The sequence below is a fragment of the Primulina eburnea genome, chromosome 7 (genome assembly GCF_022965805.1).
Source record: "Primulina eburnea isolate SZY01 chromosome 7, ASM2296580v1, whole genome shotgun sequence".
NCBI classification, from domain to species: Eukaryota; Viridiplantae; Streptophyta; class Magnoliopsida; order Lamiales; family Gesneriaceae; genus Primulina; species Primulina eburnea.
This window is the reverse complement of record NC_133107.1, coordinates 7,368,384-7,391,454: the sequence shown is the minus strand read 5'-3', so window position 1 is coordinate 7,391,454 and position 23,071 is coordinate 7,368,384. Positions and strand designations below refer to the sequence as shown.

Genomic DNA, 23,071 nt, shown 5'->3' with positions numbered 1-23,071 from the left:
TAAAATTAACAATTATGGGAAAGGATTTGATTGAAATGTTAATAATTGAATATTAATGATTATATGGAAATTAAATTTTGATTGAGTTTGTAAATGAAATTAAAAGCTTTTCGAAATATTATTTATTTAAGAGTTCAAACTTCAAAGATACAATCATCAAAATTAATTTCTCAAATTTAAAACCTATTGAACTTCATAGGAATTTTAGTCATAATAACCATTTATATACCCACCCTAGCCTAGCTTTACTTAACTATATTAATATTTCTTGCTTGAATATGTACAATCAAATAGTTTACTTTTTCAATTTTTTTTTTGAGAAAATAAAATTGATTTTTTTTATAATTTTTTTACAATTTCTTGTGATTTGACAAGAAAATCCCTATGAAAAAGTTGACACGACTTTAAAATTATAGGACCTAAAATTTTCTTCTTTGGTGGTCTATTGGTTTTTCACATGAAAATTACACTGTCCAGCACCTACATAAATTTCAAAAAAGAAAATCAAAATAAATAAATAATACCTTTTATTTTAAATATATATATATATATATATATATATATGATGATGATGATAAAACTATGGAAAAGATAAAAGTGTGAGATAAATCTTTACTGATTTATTACAACAAAAAACAATGAGAGAAAAACTTAACAAATACCCCTCGAGAATCCGAAAATAACGTATTAATCTTTGGACAAAAACTTGAGTGAGACGGTCTCACGGATCGTATTTTGTGAGACGGATCTCTTATTTGGATAATTCATATAAAAGTACTATTTTTTATGCTAAGATTATTACTTTTATTTTGAATATCGGTAAGATTGATCCGTCTCACAGATAAAGATTTGTGAGATCGTCTCACAATAGACATACTATTTGTCGTCAAGATCAATTTTTACCCACCCTTCATCCTGGCAAGAAAATAATGAATCGACGTAGCCCGAACACAAATAACATTGGTTGGTTGGAAGAACGAGCGTCCGAAGCCAAAATCATTTATTATTATTACTAAAAAATAATTATGCCCACCGAATCATTTACTATAATGTCAAATATGTATCATTTATGCATCATTCTATCGGTTTCCAACTTTGCAAATAAAACCATTTATTATTCTTCAAAAATAATATATGCCCACAAATTTTCATTATTAATTACTTCTGCTCGTGCTCCCCATTTAGTTTCTCACTTGAATGTATTATTGCTATTCAAGCACATTAGATTTTTCGAAAAAAATATACACTTCTCACCAAAATGACTGCGTGTGAATTATTATGGACAAAATAGCAAGACAGAAGATGAAACATTATTCAATAACCTTAATTCTCATGCCAACCACTGTCCAGATATTACAGCCCCTCCTCACCTGTTACTGTTGAGACCCCAGAAACTCCATTAAATTGGAACTTTTGATAACAATAATGCACCCATCCATGTAATGAAACAGCTTGCATCTTAACTTTAGAGCATATACAATTATGCAAAATAATGACAAGTTTCTGCCCAAACTGAATTTGGTATGGTAGTAGTAAAGCACAAAAAAGGGAAACAATTAAAAAGAGCCAAATATGTAAGTTATATATGCTGATATATGTGTATACCGATCGAATTTTAGTGTGTTTCAAGAAAATGGGAAGACATACTATTGGATCTTATGATATTGACCTATGGAATGTATAACAATACTGTAGTACGTATAGAGGATGTGTCTGCATGTGTGTGTATACTAGAACATAGGATGCTAGTTTCAAGAAATGGTACGAGAATTCAATTATTTGGTGGGCTGATGGAGGAGTCGCCATGGCTAAGACGTCTTTTCTTCCTATACCTCCATGCAACTTGTATTCGTCTAGCCGCAAGTGCTCGCCAGTAAGGTGATTCGTACCTGCGAGGGAGAGTCGAGTTACGAGGGGTTTCTTGATCGATGCTATACAAGGAAGTTTTGGTGCCTTGACATTTTCTTTTTGTTGGTGAATATAAAGCTTTAACAATTACCTTATGCCCCCCTGAACTCGTGGACTTCGCAAGAATCTAGCAAAGAGACTGGTAACTTCTTCTAGATCTGCTGCTCGCAGAATAAATGCCTCCACGTTTGTTATGCATCTTACCACCCTGTTACTCAACAGTCTGTGTCCAGGAATCCTGATTCTTCTTCCATCTGCAAAATAGAAGATAAATATACTAATTTTCACCAATTTCAGATGATTTTCATTGTACTTTACACGAAAGGTCAATGCAAAACTCATTTAACAAGTGCAAATCTGATAAAGCTGCTGCTGCAATGAATTTGATCCCAATGAATGATCTAAAATGCTTTCTTCTTAAGGCTATCCAACTGCATGTCCATCTTCCTTTTGTTGATGGTCGGTTCTGATGTTTAATTATCTCATTCTTCACTAGGTTCTAAAGGGCGAGTAAAACTTCGAATGCAGAAACAGATGCTCCAAACAAACCTAAATTTTAGTAGGATTTTAGAACCTGAACGTATGAAAGACCCAAGAATAATTTAGTGCATTAACGTTCTTCCTCCCGTGTAAGCCGATAACTGATAATATATTCTCGAAAACAATATACAAGTAGCTCATATGGATGTTGATCAAACTTGAGAACTCCTATTTTGGTATCATTCGAAATCACTTGAGCCAAAAGCTTGAAACAATGGGAGTTGGTTCAGTAAGGCTTATATAATTTAACACAGGATACAAGTACAGCAAGCACACAAGCAATACAAAGAAAACTGAGTACCAGCCGCAATTTTACCTTTATTTACAGAAGAATGTTCTAGGCACCATGTGAGTAGTTCTTCTCCACAAACATCTCCTTCAGACAAGGGAACCATATTGTTATCTTCCCCTATACTCTCCATCTTGCCTCGAATTATAAATGTCATTTTATCAACAAGACCGCCACGGTATAGGATTTTGCTTCTTTTGATGTACGTTTTTATCCTTAGCCGCTCGCATATAGCATCTACAATAGGTTCATCCAATAGTTGAAAAATCCGGACCTACATTTGGCATATGATTAAGAAATTCATCAGATAATGCGGAATCTTGATTACTTATTTGTATCTCATGTTTCATGTGACATCTTCAAAACATGTTTCTACGTGCTACCTGTAAGCGAAAAAAAAAACTAATTTCTCAAGGGAACATACTTTCTTGACAAACTTAAAGAGATGGTGCCTTATTTCTCTTTGAAGGTCTTCTGGTAGGTTTTCCATTAGCATTTCTTCATTTACCCCCCGAGTGGCAGCCCAATTGAAACGCTCTGCTTCTCGGACTTGCCTGCATGAAAGACACCACACTCCGTCCAATCAATTTGGTGCTGCTACTTGTTTTGATTGAATAAAACTGGGCTGTAAAGGTTCACATAGATGATCATAAATTTAAAAATAAATGGGAAATGAGATGATGAAATATTGTAACAGGATAAATAAAGATGGCACCGTCTTAGTTCTTCTGGCAAGCGACGATGGCTCATCCACCGCTCAACATCACGGCGTCTCAAAGACATTTCTAACCTCCTAATGGAAAGAATAGAATAATTTCCATTAGTCAAAAATATATTTTCTAATTGAGAAGATATCAAGTTCACTGCAACGGAAGTCGCTCAGAAGGTCTTACCTGCGGCCAAGCGCCTGGAGGAAATTCTGCATATTTCCAATCAACAGAGCAAAAAGCAGGAGGCCCACCCCTATGATGCTCACGGTGAAAACAACTTCCCACACAAAATAACTCGGAACCTGATTCCCAGCCAGGGTACTAATTTGCTTTGTCAACACCAAAACATTATAGTATCAGTGGTATAAAGTGAAATAGTCCACCTCTCCAACAATACAAAAACGAAATTCCAAAACTTATCTTGTGTTTTGCTAAACTGTGTCAGAAAATAAATTGATGATACGGCGACGCATACCTGGAATCCCCAAAACGAAGAGTAAACATATCTCGTGATCACACTTTGTTCAGTGGTTAGATTAACAGCATTCTGATAAATTCCATAATTGAAACTGCCTTGCCCGAAACAAGCGGTCGAATTGGCATTGCTCTTCCACAGTTCCCATGTTGAATCGCTTCTAAAATCCCCATAGTCTTTTCCATGTCCGCAGTCAATGAATTCCATGCACCTCGTCAAGTTGGTGCTGCGACAAGCATCTCTAAGGCATTGGTTCACTCTCTATTGTTGCATTTCAGGAATAAATCAACATCAACATTTAAAAAGAAAACTTGGTTAGCTTCAAAAAAATTCAGACGGAAGAAAAATACGAAGAATGGCGAAAAATAAATACAAGCAACGCAGGACACAACCTGTAGACCGAGGAGATACCAGGATGAGCCCACCACATGGCTAGCCAACATATAAATGAGAAGATTTATGACAAAGTTTGCCCATGCAGACTCGAAAACGAATCCCGTAGGAGATTGACCAGCTAGCAAAGGTGAGAATCTGTACAGCCTCGGAACATATTGAACAAGTATGGCTCCACGTAAAAGATTTTTTGCATAATTGGCTCCAGATGATCCCATGGAATCTGGTAAAATCAATAGTATGATGATCTACAAAAAGCAATAACCAGGTATCAAGGTATGGTACGTTTCGACCACAAACTAGACTCGAGAAAAAGAACTAGACCATATGCTTATAGTTGTGACATAAATTCATTTAAGACCTAATTCCTAATTTAAAAAATGGTACAAATCAAATAATTGGTGGATGAGAATGGAAGTTACAAAATAAGCACTGAATCTTGATAACAAGTTTGGCATGTCTCCATGATCACAATATCATGACGAAAAATTAAAACTTGGTAGGATATAATATAAATTCAGCAGAAGAGCAAGGGAAGAGGATACTTACCTGTGGAAGGGGAAGTACAACAAAAAAATCAATTGTAAAATATCCAAAAAGATAGTTCCGGGCAATCTTGTTAGGGTCATCAACTAATTCTCCAGCTCCCATAACTCTAGATTCGGGAGCAACATATGCCAACCTAAACTGCAAAACGAAGATGTATCTTCAATCGTAAAACATGTGCATCAAAAGAAATACACACAAGAAATAATTTTACGAGTCTTCTCACGCTTTTGACAACTCAAGAAGATACCTACAACAAGAGAAATAAAAAAAAATATTTGTCAACTGCAGACAAAATCACAATAATAACAAAGTTGGTCTAACAATATCAAGTAATAAAATACAAAGCTTCTTCACGATACCAAGTACAGATACCTGAAGAAAGATATGAATCAAGTAAACGAAGTCAGTCAGGCTCCTCAAAACCACAACGGTTGTTGTCATGGGCCAATTCAAAACAATGCACTTGTTACCCTGACAAAAGTGGTAACACAAAAGTAAGGACGTTTTCCTTGGGAATTTACTAAAGTCCTTGTATAACCCCTTTTACCACACAATTATTGACTTATTATAACATGGATTTTGAATGATAACTTGTCCATTTGTTTGCAAAAACTATTTTATGGTACAAGTGAATACGACCATCTAAGTGGGATTATTAATCACATGAGAAAAATGCATAAAGATCTAAAAATGAAAAACTTTAAGAAGTATACCTGCAGCACGGACAGCAGAAAGAAGAATAACGGGTCTACGAATACTGCAAACAAGCAAGAAATCACAAAGAACTTGTTCCACCGTTGAACAAATTTTGAATGAGGATTCATGATTCCAGGAATATAATGAAGCAAAACTGAACATGTTTTCTTTGCCCAACCTTTTGCATCTCCATAGAACATATTGTGAAACTGCAAAGAAAATATATGCTTATGAGACACTCTATAAGGAGAACAGCTGGCATAAGAACTATACCTTGGCATCATATAATTCTGATGTTCTTGATTGCTTCTGGCGCCCTTTTAGATTGTAATAAGTAGGGCATGTCGTGCAATACGGATCGTTGCACATCCCCAACTGTCCAGACTTTAGAAGATGTTCATTTTTGTCAACATAGTTGTCTGATGGCCATTGATTATTATACGTCCCATTAATAGAAGAAGAATATCTTTCAATTTTAGGATCAGTATTCTTTTGTTGCAATACGCTTTGGGGTGGTTCAAAAACAGCCTCATGTTTATGGTTGATATGCAAAGGACCACTCCTCTGAATGAAGGAATTACGTCTTTCTTTCCTCAAAGGACCCGTGAAACCCATGATATTGTTCGCATTTTCTGAGGTGTCGAAAGAGTTCATAGGAATAGACATCGATGCACTCCTTGTCCTAGTTGAAAATTGCCTGCCTGTTGAACTGCTGTTGTCATCTACATGGAAATATGTGGCTGATAGCATTGGTATCTCTTTTTTTTCCAAAGGATCCATCATACCTATAAAAAAAGAAATTTAAGAATGAAGGCAAAATGTTTTGGCTGTTGATATTTCGGTTGAGCAATTATCATAACGCAAATGTCCACAATAACAATCCCAGGAAGCCACAATGTGCAGCAAAAAGAATCATTTACGCAACGATTTACAACGATCAAGTCACCATTTTCGCACACTTTCATCCATAGACGAAATAAAGGGTCATATTCGGAATCCAGCACACTCCACGAGCATCTCATTCTCAGCTATGCAAGTACACAACATATTAACTCAGTAGAAATGGCTACACATCGAGTTCATTCAATTTTGGTTTTCTTTCGTTTATCTTGAGAAATTACACTCTGGATTGCAATTGTTTGTTTCTCTTGATTCTTCTCAAATACATAGGTATAAATACTTAACATGGACTGTAATAAATTGCTCAAAACCTCCGTTTTCTGTCATTTCACCAGTCTCTTCCTTCTTTCGCATTACATAAGCCCACACACATTACAGAGGCCATTTACGAATCTACTCGGATAACTCCAGATTATGAACTGTTCCTTAACTACAGCAAGCAACAGAAACTCGAAAAAGAAACAAATTAAACAACAAAAAACTAATGCAAAACAAAAACCAAGAAGAACATCTCTCACAATTCCCTGAACAAAAGAAGAACACCCAAGAGCAACGTGATCAAAGAACCCATTAGAGAAAAACAAGAGAAAAGAAAAGACCCGAGCAACTCGATCAAGGGAAAAGGAAGCACCAACCATCCGTAAAACAACCAGTCTCTTAAGAAAAGTGCGACAAAAATGAAAGCTTTGGAGGGGCTTACGTACGTGGCAGAGAAACGAACAGTGGCTCAATCGGGGAAGAATTTTCCGTATGAAGCTTCCCGAGTTGCCATTCTAGCTCCGGGACTTTTACGTGGTGAAGGATTAAGGATTAACGTAGTAAACAACGTTTAGCCGTATTTGACTGCCCGAAAGTCTATTGTCTTCTTTCCATCACTTTTTATCCATTTTTTTTTAAAGAAAATACTAACGGACATCGCCGGCCGCTGGCGCTAATATTCGATATACCATAAATGGGTAAACTCTTACAGACATACTCATATGAAAAATATTTATAGAAAAAATCATTTCTAATTATTGAATAAATGTCCATTTATTTTACCGACTCGAATATTAATTAGAGCCAAATCTTTTCATTCTCTGGTATTTTGTATATATTATCTATATTATTTTTTTGAGAATCAAGGTTCAAGTTTATGGTAAAAAATTTTGTGAGACGGTCTCACGAGTCGTATTTTATAAGACAAATATTTTATTTGAGTAATCCATGAAAAAATATTACTTTTTATGCTAATATAATTACTTTTTATTGTGAATATCGGTAGGATTGACCCGTCTCACAGATAAAGATTCGTGAGATCGTCTCATAAAACACCTACTCCAAGTTTGTTGTCATCGGTCATGAACTCGAAATCTCATCTTAAATTTATAATATTGGTGTATTGTTATTATGTATTGAAATATATTAATATAATAAGATCCAAATAAGAGATCATTCTCACAAAATATGATCCGTGAGACCGTCTCACATAAGTTTTTGCCCACAAAAAAATATTTAAAATTAAAAAAATATTGTTACTAAAAGTTATTTTCTTTTTACGCGCACAATGCGTGCATAAGATTGCTGATTTCTTTTTACTGAAGAAAAATCCAAAAAAAATAATTTAAAAATATCATAATGTTTTCAATTAAATTTTTCTTTTAAACATGATATCTATATTTTTTACAAAAAAAAAAATATTATTATATTAAAATATTGTTACTAAATTTTTTATGCGCATAATATACGTGTAGACAAGATTACTGGTTCTAATAATTATATGTAGTGTATATATTAAGTCAAAAACTTCATATTGGTATGTCTAAATTATACCAAAATAATATTACTATTATAATTCTCATTAATTAATAATTATTTATTTAATAGATTATACACACAATAATGATATCATTTTCTAAATTTTCCACGTAGTGGATAGCTTTCCTCAAACAATTCGTCGTTTATTTTATCTCAAAATAGAAATGTAAATCAATGATTTTTTTTTATTATTCAATTTTGGTTCCTAAAGTAAATGTTCACAGTCTTAAATTTTTATGGATTTATTGTTTGGTAAGATTCTGATTTCTTTATTTCAGGAATCTAAATCGAATTGTGAGGAAAACCATCTTAGGATTTAAAAGAAAAAAAATACTCATACACACTAAATTTAAGCCCTTATATGTTGATTTGATTAATACAAGATAAATATCTAAATATATTTAAAAATACGTTGAATAAATAAATTTATTGGTTTGAAGTCCACGGAATATGCATAGTTATTATCAGTATTTTAAATATTATTGGATTTCAAAAACTACTTGAACCAAAAGAAAAAAGAAATGATACTCGAGGATCCGATTGTTTGATTGAAGAGGACAAATGTGATATGAAAACAAAACCAATAAGGTTAGAGTCCAACACCACAGAAAAACATGCGTTGGTTTTTGAGACAAACCTGGTGAACGGTAGAGTAGATGCTATCTGTGGGGGCAGTGCCCTCACATGATCTCAGCCATTGATTTTACATGGTGATTAAATCTGGGCCTTTGATCATTTCATGGGGTGTATATGTGTTTAAATCTGGACATTTGATCACCTCATGGGGCAGTGCCTCACAAGGTAGGGTGAAATAAACCCTGGTGAACAACCAACATAAATGATGGGTTTGTGGAAGAAATTCTTCACACATACTCTAATTTCTGTGATATGAAAACAAAACCAATAAGTTCGATTACATTTGAAGTAGACATGCTTCACACATTCTCCAATTTCTGGGAGAAAGCTCTCCATAGGAAATTCTGCTATTTCAAATGTAATCAAACTTAGAGAGTTGGTTTTGAAGGTGACCTTGGGGATGGAAGTGACTCTTGTTGATGTACCACACGTCCCTTAAATAAGGAAAGACTTAGTGTCAGGGTCATCATTGGTCATGAATTTAGGGTTGTATTTGAGTCTATAAATTTGTATTGACCAAGAATGATCATTTTGTAGAGAATATGTATCTTGATGAAAATCTCTTCAAGTTGAATGTAACGGTGGTTCGTTGCGAGTTTGATGGCAAGAAGATTAAAATTTCTATTTACTTGTTTGAGTGTTCTGATTTATAGCATGTTCGTTGAGGATACGAAAATTTTAATAATCTATGAAGTTTAATTAATTTGGATTTATTGCCTAAGTTTAATATTGATTCAACATATAAATGTGAAATATGTGTTGAAACAAAATGAGCAAAGTGTTTTTCCATTTGGTTAAATGATGTCCAACTCTTCTAGAACTAATTCACAACGATATCGATGATTTAAAATTTGTACAACTATATGAGGAAAGAAGTACTATATAATTTTTATTGATTATTTTACAAGGTACTACTACATATATTTATTGAGAAATAAAGACGAAACACTCGAGGAGTTTAAAAGCTATAAAACAAATGTTGGAAATCAATTGGTAAGCAAATTAAAAATATTCGCATCAATATAGGTGGATAATATATAGCTCCATTTTATGAGTTTTGCTCACACTTAGGAATCATACATCAAATTAATACTCCATACTCGCCTCAGTCGAACGAAGTTGCCGAAAAGAAAAAATGAACTTTGAGAAAATGATGAACACCTTATTGATAAGTTCATGCTTATCCCCGAATTTGTGGGGGAAAACAATATTATCAGTTAATCATATCCTAAACAAGATTTCTCATAAAACTATATATATATATATATATATGATAAAACGCCATATGAATTGTAGAAATGTCATAAAACTTTCTATAAATACCTGAAAGTGTGGAGTATTTGGTCAAGGTCGAGATACCGAAGCCAAAGCAAGTAAAAATTAGACCAAATACGTCTATTTCATATTCGTTGAATATGTACATAACAATAGTGTTTATAGATTTATAGTGCAAAAATATGAAAATTTTGAAATGAATGAAGACATAACAATTGAGTCAAGAAATAACATGTTACTTGAAAATATATTTCTTTGTAAAGAAATGACTGAAGAAAGTTCCAACAATAGAACAGTTGGAATGGCTAATGAAGGTACTGCACAATAAGAATAACCAAGACGAAGTAAAATCATAGAACTTTGAAGTCGCATGATCCTGATTTTCTACTTATATGTTGGAAAATGAACAAAAAAAACACTACAAGACGTGTTGTCTAGTCATGAAGCTCCATATTGGAAAGAAGCCATGAATACTGAAATGGACTCCATCATGCAAAACCACACTTAGGAGTTGGCAGAACTTTCACAAGGTACCAAACTTTTGAGATGGAAATTGATCCTGAAAAGAAAGTATAAAGTCGATGGTACAGTCAAAAAATACAAAGCTAGATCGAGCTAAATGATAGACACAAAGGAAATGTCTTGATTTGTTCAACACATATTCATCGGTCTCAAGATTAACTTTCAAGATTAACTTTCATTCGTGTACTCATTGCAATTACAACTTTGCATAACATTGAGATATATCACATATATGATAAAACCACATTATTGAATGGTGAGTTGGAAGAAGAGATAAATATATGCAACAACCCGAAGGATATACTGTAATGAGTCAAGAAAGGAAAGTGTGCTGATTCGTTAATCTCTATTTGGGTCAATAGTCTAATCAATGACATGAAATTTTTGATAAAGTTATGTTGTCAAATGCCTTTAAAATTAACAAGTGTTACAAATGTGTTTACTTTAAGGGCACATGGTACAATGTGGATTTTCCAGGCAATAAAGGCTAGCGTTGGGGGCTCCCATTATAAGTGTCACATCACAGTAGGTACTGCCTGGCTTTTTCCCAAGTGAAAAGTAGTGCCTGGGCGACCGAAGTGCTGTTTAGCAACTGGTGCAAGTTTTCTTAGATCAATGCATTCAAAATGATGTCCTTTCATGTTTTTCATCAGACTTTTGGACCAAGTGACATCCACGTGGTTAAACAACATGTCTCTGCATGCTAATAACATCAAACAGAGGATCAAAGATAATTACGAAGACACTTTTATGAAGTTTATGAATACATTTGCATTTCTCTCGTGTCTACACTTTTTTCTTCATAAACAAAGAAAGTTATAACATTTTTTTATTGAACTTGTTATTTAGTATGTGGTCATCACGCATCACAAGTGAAGTTAGATTTTGGGAGAAGATTATCAAATAACAAAAGATCAAGGACATGAAAATATATTCTTAAGAAAGTAATTTTCAACTAGCCTCAACTTACAGTTGTTTATTGTCATGTTCAAGATTCGTCGCCAACAAACATCGAGATTTAAAACACAAACATCAATTTAAGCAATTTTCGGCCATTACCAAATGAGAACCATATTCATCATAAATCAAATCGAACTATGTAAATTCTACTTTTGATTGATTTGGAACCATTGTTTCGCTCCTTTGGATCAAGGAGCGATCAAGGGTCTGTCACGAAATTGCCCACCAATGTCCTTGTGATGTTACATTCTTGCTGATGTAGATTGGAGCTGAACACGAAATTTTTTCTTCAACATAGTAGAATTTCAAATCTCGTTCGGTGCACAGCCCCAATATTTCGTTTTTGTGCTGCCTGCAATCGAAAGGAGAATGATCGGAATGTTAGAATATTTTTGTGAGGTGCTGGCGAATCAACGAGAGCATTCTTCCTTCAAAGAGAGCTCTCTTTTGTGCTCGAGAATACATAGCGTCAAACAGTGCTAACATTCCTCTTCCATTGCACAACCCATTCTTGGTCTAGTAGCTTCCCTATTATGAACCTACTCAAATAAGAACTCAACTAGTTGATTCTCTTTCGCCTGTTGGCTGGCGAGGTGAGGTTATTTAATTTCCTTACAACCCAGCGAGAATGGAATGCAAGCCAGCGAGAATGGAATGCAATGAAGCCGAGAAGCCAAGCTTGACCTACAACGTTTGAAGACCAGGAACAAAGCTCAAAAGAAGACTCTTAGGTCATCGATTCAAATTCTACCTATATTTGCATTCACTTAATGGTAAAACCAACAATGGAATTGACGATCAAACTTTTATATATTCTCTCTCTTTTTTTTTTATCGCCTCTCTCTTTAATTAATATGCAATATATAAACAAAATTTTATATACAAAAGCGATGCAATCAATTGAAGTTGTTACACGTAATATATATGTCTACGTTAACGAATAACTCAAATATTTTAAACGAGACATATGTTAAGATGTATTCTCCAAATACTTGCTCATTTTATAATTATAAGTCAAAAAAGTGGAACAAGACGCGGGTTGGCTTGGAGTACAGGGTGTAATAGACACGTTAGGCCCGTTAGTGAATGGGTCCTTAAAATATTTGAAATGGGCCACTCCACCGAGTAGGCCCACTTACAAGAGGACACTTGCGGCCATCTACCCCGCACTACGTGTCACCTTACAACTTCCACACAGAAATGCAGAATCCGCGAATTTGTACGTATACATGCAGACAAAGCACACATATTTTCTCCATACTCCGATTCAATAATCTCCATCTTCATATTTCTTCAATATTTTCTGGTAAAGATCCGATAATCGCTCCCAAAATCGTCGTCCTTGGAGGAATTTCTGGGGAAAAATGGTGGTGACAACGACGATATCGGGCTCGGATGAGCACCTGCACTCCACCTTTGCTTCGAGATATGTCCGCAGTTCTCTCCCAAGGCACGGGTGGTTTATCGAGGGTAACATTCGTTTCCGCCTGTTATTGGATGGTTTCTGAGTAAAGGGTTCGTGGTTTTTACAGGTTCAAGATGCCGGGGGATTCGATGCCGAAGGATGCGGCGTATCAGATAGTAAAGGACGAGTTGATGCTCGACGGGAACCCTCGCCTGAACTTGGCCTCTTTTGTTACCACGTGGATGGAGGAGGAGTGCGACAAGCTGATCATGGGTTCCATCAACAAGAATTATGTCGACATGGATGAGTACCCTGTTACGACCGAGCTTCAGGTCTCTCTATTTTTTTGTTTAGCCCTTTTGAGTATCCATCATTAATTCCATTCGTTGCGCATTATACTTGCTAAATTTCCCGGAAAGAACCTGTTTTATGTGGGCTGTAATTGTTCTGGTTTCGTGAGGATTGGATTCGATACCATGTTGTTTTAGAATTCTGGGTTTTGTTTAATTTGATTGTGGTAGTAGAAAGTATTGAAACATATTTTCTTTTGAGAAAAAGAGGTAATACATATTTGAGTCCGGATTATCTGCAACATTCTGAAGAAACTATTTGTGGCTTTTTAGCTGGTGAATAATTTAATTGTGGATCTGGCAGAATCGGTGTGTCAATATGATAGCCCATCTCTTCCACGCACCTGTTGGTGAGAATGAAACAGCGATTGGTGTGGGCACGGTCGGATCATCGGAAGCTATAATGCTTGCGGGCCTTGCTTTTAAAAGGAACTGGCAAGCAAAGAGAAAGGCAGAGGGCAAGCCTTACGATAAGCCAAATATTGTCACCGGGGCTAATGTGCAGGTTTGTTTAGCAGTTTCTTCTTTCTGTTAGCCATTGTCAAGCATCTGTCGATTTTCCTGTCGCCTAAGATTCTGATGCAATTTATGTTACTTAGGTTTGTTGGGAGAAATTTGCTAGGTACTTTGAGGTAGAACTAAAAGAGGTGAAGCTAAGGGAAGGTTACTATGTAATGGATCCTGCTAAAGCAGTGGAAATGGTGGATGAGAATACTATTTGCGTTGCTGCCATTCTTGGTTCTACTCTGACAGGGGAATTTGAGGATGTGAAGCTCCTCAATGAACTTCTGACAGAAAAGAACAAGGAAACTGGATGGGACACCCCGATTCATGTTGATGCAGCTAGTGGAGGATTTATAGCCCCGTTTCTTTACCCTGAACTTGAATGGGATTTTCGTTTGCCGCTGGTGAAGAGTATCAATGTCAGTGGTCACAAGTATGGGCTCGTTTACGCCGGTATTGGGTGGGTAGTGTGGAGGAGCAAGGAGGACTTGCCGGAGGAGCTTGTCTTCCATATCAACTACCTAGGGTCGGACCAACCTACATTCACCTTAAATTTCTCGAAAGGTAATCCCCATCTATATATCTTCACCCTTGTGGGGTTGTTGTTTACAAAGACAGTGTTCTCGTTGACACTTGACTAAAATATGCACAGAAATGATACAAGTAGATATAATTCATGTCATCTTCAAAAAAAAAAAACAAAAAGATGTGGTATTTACCTACATCATTTAAATTTTCAGGATCTTCCCAGATCATTGCTCAGTATTATCAGTTCATAAGACTTGGATTTGAGGTAATTCCTGTAACTGCACAAGAAACTGTGATGCTTTGAGTTACTGTAGCTCTTAATTTGGGGAACGAAAATAACATGGTGTCACAGCTATCGATGTTATCTCATTTTCTGCTGATGTTCTTGTATTAAAGGGCTATAAAAACATCATGCAAAATTGCATGGAAAACTCAAGGTTGCTTAAAGAAGGACTCGTCAAGACAGGGCTATTCGAGATCATTTCGAAAGACGTTGGTGTGCCCTTGGTTGCATTTTCTCTCAAGGACAGCAGCAAGTTCACAGTTTTCCATATAGCCGAGGCCCTTAGAAAATTCGGGTGGATAGTTCCCGCTTACACCATGCCTGCTGATGCTGAGCATGTTTCTGTCCTTCGAGTGGTGGTTCGAGAGGACTTCAGCCACAGCTTGGCACAGAGACTTGTCTCCGACTTTGAAAAAGTGACCAAGGAGTTGGATGAGCTTCCGCCTCGCGCTTCCGTTAAAACTGCCCATGTCACCGTCGAGAAAGCGAATGGGCCACCGATGAAAAAGAACATTGTGGAGACTCAGAGAGAAATCTGCAGCCACTGGAAGAGGATTTCAGACAAGAAAACTAGTAGTGTCTGCTAAATTATGCTCATACGCAGTATGTATGAATGAATTCTCTATATATAGAGTGTATAGTTTAACGTGTGCTTTTCCATTATATATATATATATATATATATATATATATATATATATTTGAAAATGATGATTGTACTAGTCTCTGTAGTTCTTATTTGCCTTGTATATGAAAGACCTTTATTTTTTGATCTGATTGCACCTCTCTCCGGGTGGTATTTTCCAAACATGGTTTGGGGGAAAAAAAGGCTAGCCACTACCCGATTGGCTCAGCTAGCAGAAACCTCTCACCGTTAGACACTCAGTTAAATCAAATGTCGTTCTTCTTTTGATCTACTTGTAGTTTTAAAAACTGTACTAAAAAAATTGCTATGATTTTAAAAAAAATCAGATTTAGAAATCAAAATCCACGTGGAGTATAATTGAAAAAATGGAGTATCTACTGTACACAGATTGAGAGTTCAAATCTTATTTGTGTTTATAGTTTATCTTAATGAGAAAAAATGGAGTCTATTTTTCGAGTACAAATTTATTTGTGTTAGATAGACAATATCATGTCGATTCTCTCTACCCTGACAGAATCAAATCTTCCAATTCTCTATTTCGGAAGAGAGAAAATGAGCGCCATGATGAGGAACAAAGTAGAGAGGAACTTCATGATATGAGGGGTTACACCATCAAACACAAGGCCTTACCTGCTATTCTTGGATTTGTGAGCAGCAGTGTCGTTGCTGTGACGAAGTCGGTTTGACGTGACGTCGAAAAATACTGGCAGATCTTCTCCAACAAAAAGAACAAAACAAACTCTAACTTACAAGTTCAAATATCCAAATTTGAATAACGAGAAAAGAGATCGGTTGTGTTGAAGCCCATTGAATCAACTCAAGATAAAACCCCTTCCTCCATTTCCCGCCAACACCATACTCAGAATCAGAACTCCAACAGTAGTGTCTCTTTTGCTGGAAGCGGATTCTGCGGAGGGTCTGACGGGCCGTGGTTGTGGACCAGATGAACAAACAGCCTTTGGGTTGAGAAAAATTGGAAGAGAATGATTTTCTCTCGCTTAATTTTCTATTGAGTCATACAGTGCATATATATACAGAGGAGTTCTTGAAGTTGCAAAGTGCTATATTTAGACAAAAGAATAAATAAAGGAAAGTCATAATCATGGTTGAGATTTGATAGCACTAATTCTTCCATTAATTTTTCCATTGATGCTTCCAGAATTTGAGTCACTGCTGATGTGTCTAATCCCTTCTGATTTGTAGAGTTTCCTTAACATGCCCCCTCAAATTGGGCTGTGGAGGTAATGAAACACCCAATTTGGAGCGAAAAGTACTGAACAGGTTCTTAGGCAAAGGCTTTGTGAATATGTCAGCTGGCTGAGACGAAGAAGTAATGTATCGAGTGATCAAGGTCCCCATAGCAACCTTTTCCCGGACAAAATGATAATCGATTTCAATGTGTTTAGTTCTAGCATGAAAAATAGGATTTATGGACATATGAAGAGCGCTGATGTTGTCACAAAATAATTGAGGTGGTTGAGGAAGATAAATGCCAATGTCACGCAATAATGAAACCAACCACGTTAACTCCGCTGTGGTAACTGCCATCGAGCGATATTCAGCCTCCGAACTTGATCTCGAAACAGTTGGTTGTTTCTTAGAGCACCAAGAAACACAGTTTGCACCAAGAAATACACAAAAACCAGTTGTGCTTCTTCTAGTTGTAGGACAACCACCCCAATCAGCATCACTAAAACCACAGAGTGAAATCGGGCTTTGAGAGAGATAACAAATACCAAGGGATTGAGTTCCTTTGAGGTACCTTAATATGCGTTTTACAGCCTTGAAATCAGCCATATTGGGATGACTAAAACTTTGACACACACGGTTGACAGAATGAATAATGTCAGGTCTTGTGAATGTAAGATATTGAAGCGCACCAACTATACTGCGATATGTAAAGGCATCTATTGGTTCATCATCTTGAGTGGTTGGCCGATCTTTGAGCACCATTGGCGTTTTGTTCGGAGAGCTGTCAAGCATTTTGGTTCGTTGAAGTAAATCCTTAATATACTTTGTTTGTGACAAAAACAGACCACCAGGGAAAGGCTTGACCTCAATGCCGAGAAAATAATGTAAAGGACCTAAATCCTTTATCGCAAATTCATGTGCCAATTGATTAATTAACATTTGTATAAGTGAGCTATCATTTCCAGCGACAAGAACGTCATCAACATAAATAAGAAGAATGATTGTAACTGTGGCAGAGTGAAGTATGAATAAAGATGAATCAGATTTGCTGCAAGAGAATCCAAGATGGAGAAGGAACTGTGACAAGCGATCAAACCAAGCACGAGATGCTTGTTTGAGTCCATATAAGGACTTTTTCAGCAAGCATACGTGATGTGGGTGCTGTTCATCAAGAAAACCTGGCGGTTGTTCCATGTAAATTGTTTCCTTAAGATGTCCATGTAAAAAGGCATTTTTTACATCAAGTTGTCTCATGTCCCATTTGAGAGAGATAGAAAGAGCAATAACGAGTCGAATTGTGGTTGGTTTAACCACCGGACTGAAAGTTTCATTGAAATCAATTCCATCCATTTGTGTGAATCCTTTTGCTACTAATCTAGCTTTGTAGCGATCAATCAACCCGTTGTCATGATATTTGATGCGAAAGACCCACTTTGAGCCAACAACATTAGCATTTGGTGGTCGAGGGACAAGCTGCCAAGTTTCATTTGAATATAAGGCTTGCAACTCCTCATTCATGGCAGCAGCCCATTTTGGGTCTTTGAGTGCCCTTTTGAGAGTTTTTGGTTCAGAATCTTCACTGGTAGCTAGAAGGACATAATCTTTTAGATGACTTGGCAGACATCGATCACGCAGCGGTCGTGTAGAAGTAGCATTGTTTGATGATGAAGGATGTAGCACAATCTGCTCATCATGAGGCATAGAAGATGAAGGATTAGAAACTGATTCGGGTTGAGATGTGTCATTTCTTGGACATGAGTCTTCAAGAGAGCTGATTTCGTCATTTTGGCATATATCGAATGAGTTGTCAAGAGATTGTGGTCCTATATTTGTTGCACAAGAATTATCAGATTGAGATGCCCCTGCAAGAAAAATAGGATCATAACAATCTATATTTTTAATGGGCAGAGTACTTTCTGAAATTGGTATTGGGATATTGGTTGCTGGTAGTTCCTTTTGATCAACTCCAATCCATTCATCCATAGAAGGGAATTCAGATAAGACAAGCTCCGAAGAAGTAGGTGAAGAACTGGATGGCTTGTAAGGAAACACTTCTTCATTGAAAATCACATGTCGTGATATAAAAACTTGTCGAGTCCTAGGTTCTAAACAACGATAACCTTTATGAATGGAGCTGTAACCAACAAAGACACAAGGATAAGTCTTCTTGGTAAATTTTGATCCACCCCGATATCGAAGTGATGGGAAACACTGGCATCCTAACACCCGCAAGCTGCTATAATTTGGATGCTGCTTGTAAATTTTGTAGTATGGAGTGTCATTCTGCAAGACTGGAGATGGCAATCGATTGATTAAATAAACTGCTGCAAGAAAAGCTTCAACCCAAAGAGAAAGAGGCATGTTGGCATGAAACATCATTGTTAGACCCATCTCAACAATGTGGCGATGTTTGCGTTCGGCGACTCCATTTTGTTCAGGAGTTCCAGGACATGAGACATGAATGTCAATTCCACAATCATATAGAGAAGATATAAACCTTTTAGAGCTAAATTCACCTCCACCATCGCATTGAAATATTTTAATTTTTCTGTCAAATTGGTTTTCAACCAATTTCTTGAACCTTATGAAGCAATCAAAAAACTCGGATTTCTTCTTTAAAGGGTAAAGCCATGTAAATCGTGAGAAATCATCCACAAAGATCACGTAATAACGACAACTTTGATTAGAAGATAAAGGTGCAGGACCCCATAAATCACAATGTATCTTCTCAAGAGGATGTGTCAAGGTTTTATTTAATTTTTGAAACGGAAGTTTACAACTCTTTCCCATTTGACAACTAACACATATTGTAGGTTTAGATATCCAATGGACAATATCTATAATTTTCTTTTCTTTCAGGATATGTAAAACTTTGGAACTGGGGTGTCCAAGACGTTGATGCCATATACTAGTAGAAGAGCCGCCTTTCCTTATTGCACTTAAAGCCTCTTGAGAAGTTTCTTCCAGAGCATAGAGTTGCCCTTTCTTATGTCCTCTCGCTACTGTTCTTTGGAATCGGTCCTTAACAACAAAATCAGATGCAGTGAATTCAAGAGTACACAAATTATCTGAAGCAAGTTTGCCAACTGATAATAAATTCTTTTTCAATTCAGAGACAACCAGAACATCCTTCAAATTTAAGCTGCCCATCTTAGTATTGAGACATATATTTCCTGTATGAGTAATAGGCAAACTTTCTCCATTTCCAACATAAATAACGTCATTTCCTCTATATGATTTTGCAAATAAGAGTTTACCTGGATCATTGGTCATATGAGAAGTGGCACCTGAGTCAACATAAAAGGTTTCATCATTTGATCCATTAACAGCTAAAGCTGCTAGTGCTTGTGGAAGATCATCAGATTGATAGGAGTAATCAAATCTATGCCAACAATCAATTGCAACATGGTTGGATCTGCCACAAATCTGACATGGTTCTTTTTCATTGTTGTTGGAGTTATTTGGAAGTTGTGTTGGCTGTCCGATTTGACTTTTATCCTTGGCTTGAGAATGGTTAAAGTGCCCTATTTGTTTCTGGTTGTTGTTGCGTCTATCTTGTGGATTGTAACGACCAGCTGGAGTAAAGCCCCTTCCTCTGGAATTGAAGTAACCTCTACCACCTCTACCATTTTGTCCTCGTCCACGTTGGCTAAAATAGGCTTGGGCATGTTCAAGAAATACCTTTTCTTCTTCTCTTTGAGCAGCCAAGGCTTGTTCATGTCCCTGAAGTGCTAGCACAAACTGACCAAAGGACGGGTAAGGTGGTTTAGAAAGCATGGCTAAGCGAAAGTTCTCATACCTTGGCCCCAAGCCTCTAGCAAATTGAAAGACTTTGTCAATGTCACTAACAGGCTTCTTGATTGCAGCAAGCATGTCACATATTGCCTTGAATTCTCTCAGATACTCATCTACTGCTTGTGACCCTTTCTTTAGCGTCATCAGTAGATGTTTTAGATGTGCCTCTTTTTCAATAGTTACCGGCAGCAAGTGTTCTTCAAGAGAGGACCATAGCTCATACACTGTTTCAGCGTCAAGATTTAGGCCAAGGGTATCTTCTCTCATCGTGCCAAGAAGCCAAGAGAGAAGAAGACCATCATTGACAATCCACGGAGAATAGTTCGGATTTACTACTATATCTCCTTTGTCATTTTCAAGTTCAGCAGATGGTTTTTCATCAGAGTGAAGATGATGAAGTATTCCTAAGCTGCGAACAAGAGGTATGATTTGAGAACGCCATAGCAAGTAATTGTTGGAGTTTAATTTTGCCGATACCAAGCTAGAACATTGGTGAAATGCTTGGATGCTCAATTGTGGCTCCTGAGTTTTAACTAGGCTAGACATTTTTTTTTTTTTTTGGTTTGGTTGAATGATATCACAGCTTGCTGGTATATGGCTCTGATACCATGAGAAAAATTGGAAGAGAATGATTTTCTCTCGCTTAATTTTCTATTGAGTCATACAGTGCATATATATACAGAGGAGTTCTTGAAGTTGCAAAGTGCTATATTTAGACAAAAGAATAAATAAAGGAAAGTCATAATCATGGTTGAGATTTGATAGCACTAATTCTTCCATTAATTTTTCCATTAATTTTTCCATTGATGCTTCCAGAATTTGAGTCACTGCTGATGTGTCTAATCCCTTCTGATTTGTAGAGTTTCCTTAACATGGGTATCATAGATGCGTTTGATTTCCCGAAATTTCCATATGACCCAATCAACAAATTATTTCACATGTATGTGCTGCTTATCTTGGATGAATCCAGTAGTGTTCCGTTGTTTTGATTCAAAAGTCATCTCTGTCCTCTGAGCGTACAGCCGATCATTTGGAATTTCGATCACTGTCTTCGCCTCTACCTAACTCCATTTACAGTAACAAGCTTTTGGTGATCATAAATATAACTTGAAATGTAAATTGGTCTATCTCTTAGAAAGCAAAACGAGTGGTTCATTCATAAAAAAAAACATTACTTATATTGTGAATATTGGTATGGTTGATCTGTCTTACAAGAAACATACTCCTGTTAAAAGTCGCTTATTGTTTTGTCGAATAGTACTGGGAGATAGAAGTGAGCAAAAGGCATTCAATTACACAGGAATTACATGCTTTTCATCCTGGTTCCTTGTCAAATTGATAACACTTTCGTGGCTTATTGATCGAACTTGCTCTCGAGAGGTTGAATTATCTGCCCTCTGACAACGGAAGATGTGGCTCAAAGTTATGGACTTCACTCTATTGATGACATTCTTACAAATATGTTTTACTTTGCCTTGGGTCTGACAACAAGGGAAGATGTGGCTCGAATTTCTTGACTTCACTCTATTGATGACATTCTAACAAGTATGTTGTGCTTTGTCTTGGTTGGATTTTGTTTTGTTGTACAGTTAAATTGATAAAACAGTACTACAAACAGAATTTTGGATAATCTTCTTATGAAAAATTATTAGATTATCTTTCCACTTCGATTAGTTACATAGTTACAAATCTAAACAAATATTTAACGTGAAATAGAGAACATAGAGAAGAAAAAAGAAACAAAGCCTTCTTTTTACTTGAGAATGAATTATTATTTTTTATTTGGAACCTTTAATGTGTAAAAATCTCTTTTTTAATCTCATTTGATTTAAGTAACACCGCATGTTAAGTAAAAAAAAATTAAAAGCAATAATTTCAAATATGAGTAAAAAATTTTAATTTTATTCTATGAAATTGACATCTACGCGCATAACTCCTAGGGGTGAGCAAGATTTTCGGTTAAATCGATTTAACCGACCGAACCGAGCCAATTCGGTAATTCGGTTCGGTTATTTCGGAAATTCGGTTTTGAAATTTAAAAAATTCGGTTATATCGAGTTCGATTACGGTTTTTCACAATTTTGAAATCGGTAACCGAATAACCAATATAATAAATTATTATGATTTAATAATTTTTTTATTTTATCAATTTTATAAATATTAATTTTAATTTTAAATCGATAATATGTATTAATTGTGTTCAAATTAAAACTTATCATTTTGTGATGTGTGATGATTTTATGTTTTTATGCATTTGTTTAAGGTAGTGTAAAAAAAAGGCAAAAAAACTTGTGTGAGACGGTCTCACGGGTCGTATCTGTGAGACGGATCTCTTATTTGGGCCACCATGAAAAAGTATACTTTTTATGCTTGGAGTATTACTTTTTATTGTGAATATGGGTGGGTTTGACCCGTCTCAAGGATTATTGACCCGTGAAGACGGTCTCACATGAGACTCACTCTAAAAAAAAATACATATATAATTAAAGTTAAATTACAATTTTTTTTTTAAACTAATTGGTTTAATTCGGTCGGTCCGAAATTAACAATTTTAATTCGGTTCGTTTTTCATCATTATGAAAAATTAATTCGTCGGTTCCGGTTATGATATTCCGGTTTGGTTCGGTTAGCCTTAATTCGGTCGGTTCTGTAACCAAATTAACCTAATGCTCACCCCTAAAACTCCTACTGATACTATTTAGTTAAAAATGGACATACCA

At 36.0% G+C, this 23,071-nt stretch overlaps 2 protein-coding genes across 6 annotated transcripts; one reads left to right on the top strand and one right to left on the bottom strand.

Annotated features, from left to right (window-relative positions):
* Positions 1-1,479: 1,479 nt before the first annotated feature.
* Positions 1,480-7,341, bottom strand: LOC140837059 (probable cyclic nucleotide-gated ion channel 20, chloroplastic). 5 transcript variants are annotated; one of them, XM_073203050.1, is made up of 13 exons: positions 7,096-7,333; positions 5,834-6,345; positions 5,578-5,769; positions 5,237-5,335; positions 4,865-5,002; positions 4,315-4,563; positions 3,923-4,183; positions 3,631-3,776; positions 3,453-3,530; positions 3,162-3,291; positions 2,765-3,011; positions 2,000-2,162; positions 1,480-1,889 (listed from the first exon to the last, which is right to left on the bottom strand). In XM_073203050.1, the coding sequence occupies exons 2-13, from the start codon at positions 6,341-6,343 to the stop codon at positions 1,772-1,774; spliced, it is 2,331 nt and encodes a 776-aa protein (XP_073059151.1). In that variant the 5' UTR covers positions 6,344-6,345; positions 7,096-7,333; the 3' UTR covers positions 1,480-1,771. The 5 variants fall into 5 exon arrangements, 4 of the variants coding, with proteins under 4 accessions (XP_073059151.1, XP_073059153.1, XP_073059150.1 ...); XM_073203052.1 differs by having other exon boundaries at positions 7,161-7,333; XM_073203049.1 differs by having other exon boundaries at positions 1,482-1,889; positions 7,165-7,332.
* A 5,506-nt stretch (positions 7,342-12,847) lies between these two features.
* LOC140837058 (glutamate decarboxylase-like) lies at positions 12,848-15,489 on the top strand. Its single transcript, XM_073203048.1, has 6 exons — positions 12,848-13,100; positions 13,183-13,387; positions 13,710-13,910; positions 14,005-14,473; positions 14,650-14,702; positions 14,834-15,489. Exons 1-6 carry the CDS (start codon positions 13,015-13,017, stop codon positions 15,305-15,307), a joined length of 1,488 nt encoding a protein of 495 aa, XP_073059149.1. The 5' UTR covers positions 12,848-13,014; the 3' UTR covers positions 15,308-15,489.
* Positions 15,490-23,071: the final 7,582 nt, after the last annotated feature.